The sequence below is a fragment of the Poecilia reticulata genome, linkage group LG18 (genome assembly GCF_000633615.1).
Source record: "Poecilia reticulata strain Guanapo linkage group LG18, Guppy_female_1.0+MT, whole genome shotgun sequence".
NCBI lineage: Eukaryota > Metazoa > Chordata > Actinopteri > Cyprinodontiformes > Poeciliidae > Poecilia > Poecilia reticulata.
In genome coordinates this window covers 74,623-79,598 of record NC_024348.1, presented here as the reverse complement: position 1 = coordinate 79,598, position 4,976 = coordinate 74,623, and the positions used below count along the sequence as shown (strand labels likewise).

Below are 4,976 nucleotides of genomic sequence, written 5' to 3'. Positions count from 1 at the left end.
CTTATTCCGTGTTTGTTAAGATTGCGTCCTCCTCTTCCAAAGAGGTGAAAGCGCTGCCAGTAGATCCAGAGGTTATCGATGAAGGTCACTGAGCTGGCAGARCAGGTTTTAATCAGCCATTTGTTTATCATAAGCAGCCTGGAATGTTTTTCGTCTCCCCATTGAGGCGATGGAATTGGACCACTGAGAAATAGCTTCATTTTTAATTTTCCCATAGTGTCCAGATTTATCTGCATTTATTTATTAATGCATTTATCTGCTTTATGTGTGATGGGATCTGGATTCAATTAGATGAATATTAACTAAACCGCATAAAAATGCGGCTAAATAGTCTGTGTTAGTATGTTTTGGCAGGTAATTTGACAGGTAAAAGTAGTTCGGGTCGGACCAGAATTATTTGCCTCATCGTGGTTCGGGCTTCTCATGAGTTTACATTTAATGAGTTTGCAGCACACATAGAAAAACTAAAGATAATGTGTGATCAAGTTGTGTTGATCTACTTATTGTAGTTTAAATAGAGGAGTAGCAGCTGACTGTTAAGGGAGGAAAGAAATTAAAGTGCAGATTCATTAGACGGAAATAAGCGCAGTGCGCTGGGCAATAAATGCGCATAAATGCTCCACCGTTACGCTCCAATTAATCACACATGAGATGACAAACGCCAAATATACAATATATAGTTACACTACTTAGTTAATGGTGTTTTTGCAAAACCAGTTAAAACTTAACCTAGTTAATATGTCAGATTCCCTCCTCACCCTCGTCTTCTGTCCAGACTGTGATCAAGCGCAGCTGACCACTTGGTGCACAGAGTTTCAACTTTACGCACAGAGAACATCGTGGAGCTCATTATTAATCATTATAAGAACAATATCTGTCAGAGAATCACCTCTGATCTGGTCGCTTTAAACAAACTAGAGGCTTTGGAGCGTCTAGCAGCTGATCCGCTTCTGCTGGTTTTTCTCCCGCAGAGGGAAGTGATGCAGGATCAGGAAACGATCAGAGTTCTGTCGTCTTCTAATCACGTAATTTCATGAATTGTTACCTGATTTCCAAAACGTTCTTGCAGAGAAATACTAAATATTTCATTGGATGACTACAATTTGGAAATAAAATGATTTTTTTCTTTGACGGGCAACGAAAAAACTGTAGCGCAACCTCTGCTCCAAACTACGAACATTGCCGGCCCCTCTTCGGTTTTTTTTTCTTTTTGAGGAGGATCAGTAAATAACTTATTGGTGTTTTAAGAACCACCAGGTATGAAATGTGCTTTAGCCTTTGAGTTGCACCACAGCGCAGCACAACTAAAACATAGAAGAATATCAGCTTGTTGTTATGAGTACAAGTACAAAGGAGGCTGGTATCGCGCCTGATCTAAATCCATTTATTTATGTCATCACATGGACTTATATAAAGTTTTATACATTTTCTTTTCATATATTTATTATTGTTTTTCTTCTTTAGATATTAGATTGGCTTAGAATTATTCCAAAATAATGTACAGGATTGACCTGGTGCTGTTACATGTCAATCATCTGGGGGGGCCACTTAGGGGGCCAATCAGATGACAGGGGGGGCACTGGCCCCCCCTCTGGCTCCGCCCCTGTACATGAGGCCCCAAGTTTTTTTGCATAGGATTTGAGTTTTTAGGGGGGCTTCTGTTCGCTATTGTATGAAACAGTAAATTTCTAAGCAACATATTTATTACTTGCAGTAGAATGACATGAACTGTTTTTTGGTGGTTCCAGGTGACATTTTTACAGTGGATGAAGGTGGGACTTCCCTTATAACTGCTGCTCATTTGAAGGTCTCTGACATGGACACAGTCCTAGACAAGCTTGTTGTCAGGCTGATTTCTCCTCCCCAGTTTGGTTACATAGAAAATGTCCTCCCTAGTCCTGGCTTTGAGAAAAGCAACACAGGCATAAGCATAGGTAAGCATCATAATACCAACGGTTTATTGGAAAAACAAGGAAAATAAGCAGTTTCATTCGTTTGGTGTTGCCTCCTTTTCTCCAGCTTCTTTTCTCTACAAGGACATCACTGAGGGTCATATAAACTATGTACAGTCCAGACACCAGAAGATGGAGCCCACAGCTGACCAGCTCATGCTTTGTGTCTCAGATGGCAAGCATAATTCTGCTAACATCTTTTTCTATATTATTATTAACCCAACAAATGATGAAATCCCAGAATTTGTGGCACACAATATCACAGTAAGTTCACCCCCAAACATGTCCTTCTTCATCCCATTAGTTTGTTTACAGAATGTGGGTAGAATAAGTTGACTGTTTGATTTGTTGTGTCCTAAGGTACAAGAGGGAGAAATGAAGCACCTGGACTCATCAGTGTTCCATGCAATGGACCTGGACATCCCCGAGAATGCCCTGCTTTTCTCTGTGGTCAGACCTCCTCGCCATGGCAGCGTCATCTGTCACAGGACTGAAAACCCAATCTCTAAGAGACAGGAACCCAACCTATGGTCTCCTGTGGTTGACTTTACTATGACAGATGTTAAAAATGGTACATTTTATATAAATTATGTATAATAATAAGTTATAAATATAAATTATAATAGTAACTGTCATGTATAGCGTAGCTGGCCATTTCTAAAGCACAAGTCACCCCGTGCCTTCTGCAGAATGGTTACACTTAATTCTGAGATTTTTAAAGAGCAGCCACCATTTCTAAATCCTGCATTTTCAGAGTGAAGCACTTTAACAGAGCAGCTTACTATTTTAAGTGTAGCCTTCCTGTTATCAACTAAAAGTCTTGTTCTCTCTCTCTTTCTTTCTATCATATTAATTTTGTGTCCCAATCTTATGACAGGTTTGGATCTAGTGTATCTGCATGACGACAGTGAAACCATGAAAGACAGTTTTATAATTCAGCTGACTGATGGCAAACATAAGCTCCAAAGACAGATGATGGTTGAAGTGGTGCCAGTGAATGACGAAGAGCCTCATGTGTTCAGGTTTGATAAACATATCGTCTAGAGTTCTTGTTTAAAATCAGTTTCCATGTGATTGTTGAGAGGAAAAGTGATAATGTGGGCTCCAGGAACAATGGACTGGAGGTGGAACCAGGAGAAGCCAAAGTTATATCCAGCATTACATTGTTTGCAAAGGACAAAGATACACCCTCCACAGAAATCATGTACATTTTTGAGAATGTTCCAACCCAAGGAATACTTCAACTTCAGGTTAGTGCAGTGATGGAACATTTCCAACATGTATTGCCAATGTTTGGTAGGTTCTAAAAGGTAAAGGTTCTAAAAGTGGTATTTGTATTTACACCATGTTCCAAATTATTATGCAAGTGATATTTTCTCAGATTTTCTTAAATGGTCAATGCAAATGATGGTCAGTATAATTTTCAAGTCATGAACTATTACAGTATAAATAAAATTTTACCAAACAAACCTCCCAATGAGAACAGTATTTTTTTCAAAAATAAAAAACTCAAACTGCATTGTTCTAAATTATTATTACACAGCAGATTTTTTAAACATTTTATGAATTATAAAGAACTGCAAACGGTCACTCTTTGAAAGTGCAGCATTATGGGGTTCTTAGGTACTAAAATCCAAGGGCGTAGGAACGAGTCTGTCATTAGGGGGGACGCATATCGGAAACCTGACAGATCAGTAAATAGCTTGAGCAGAAAAGTCATAAACTATTATTCCATCAACATGTCAGTAATGAGTTACTCTAATCTGACCCTTGTTTCAGTAACAAAGATTCTAACATGTTACTATTTACAATCCAATAATCAGATTAATGTTATTGTCATGGTGGGATCTAATCTATTTACCCACATGCAAAACACACCAAGAGGAGCAATATAGAAAAACAATAATATTTATTWGAAGGGAAAGGTGAGGGGAAGAGCAGGGTGAACGGTCCTGGGTTCAGGGAGGATGGAAACGGCCTTCGAACTGTTAMMGAGAGGGAAGATGTGAATACTGAGTAGATCAAAGGAAAGGTGAGYGACTTTCTCGGAGGGGTCTTACTTTGGGGCTGACTGAGGATCTTCTTGGCGGATGCCGGAGCGGCGAGTTCCCGTGGGAGAGCGAGCAGGTAGGTAGCAGTTGAGAGCTAGGAGCGAGCTGACACAGAGCGGGGTCCGGGTGGTAGCTCACAGAGTATGCAAACGCCGGCAGGCACAGCCTGAGGCRCGACGGAGGATATCCACGGGAGGGGTTCGAGAAAACACTCCAGACAGGAACGAACCACGAGGAGTCACAGGGGAGCGGCTAGGAAACCTGGCGAGGGGGACACAAGGAGTAATCAGAACAAGAAAGAGCATAGGAGGCTGTCACAAGTGAGACRTTACCAGTAGAGGCAAACACTCAGCCGCTGGAGTGTCAGCTYGKCGCTCCTTATGAGCACCTCAGCAGCTCTCCTAGATTGGGCACCGGTGTGTGTACGGGTTGGCCACCGCACCTCGCCAGGGGTTCCACTCAGTGGCGGCATCTGGTGACWGGGAGGGGAAGYAGCYGCTTCCCAGCGAACCAGGACAGGGTAGAAGGATGGAGAAAAGAAAACGAAGAGACAGAACAAAAAACATMACAGGACTCAACTCAAACCTAACAGTTATGCATAGTATAATGACCGTCATTCCAGGATGAACACTCACTTTATCATTTGCCTCACAACTAGCAAGCTAAATACTCTGGTAGCACATACAGGCTACCAGATTCTGAAATATCTTATTGGTCAAAAGACATTTGATTATTGGTCAAAATGCATTGATATAAATTGATTGGTAACTGAATTGGTTCTACCTCTTTCTAAAACCAAAGTAGAAAACGGCCCATAAAATAGGACTCAGCAGTTTTAAACTCAATACATCAGTTTGACCAACAAAAATAAAATCTATAAAAACAAGTTTTGTTCTTCTTGAACATCTCTCTACATCAGTGCAACAGTTTGATCTACAAAATAAATAAAAATTATACTTTTCACATCTAACAG

General features: G+C 40.6%; 1 protein-coding gene across 7 annotated transcripts in view; it reads left to right on the top strand.

The window, feature by feature from the left end:
• Window positions 1-4,976, top strand: part of frem1a (Fras1 related extracellular matrix 1a) — a 173,288-nt gene that overhangs the window by 93,880 nt on the left and 74,432 nt on the right. For all 7 annotated transcript variants that reach the window (XM_017310424.1, XM_017310426.1, XM_017310425.1 and 4 more), the window contains 5 exons: window positions 1,749-1,934; window positions 2,020-2,216; window positions 2,313-2,523; window positions 2,830-2,974; window positions 3,061-3,202. In XM_017310424.1, coding sequence (XP_017165913.1) covers window positions 1,749-1,934; window positions 2,020-2,216; window positions 2,313-2,523; window positions 2,830-2,974; window positions 3,061-3,202 — 881 coding nt within the window. The remainder of the gene's footprint in view (window positions 1-1,748; window positions 1,935-2,019; window positions 2,217-2,312; window positions 2,524-2,829; window positions 2,975-3,060; window positions 3,203-4,976) is intronic.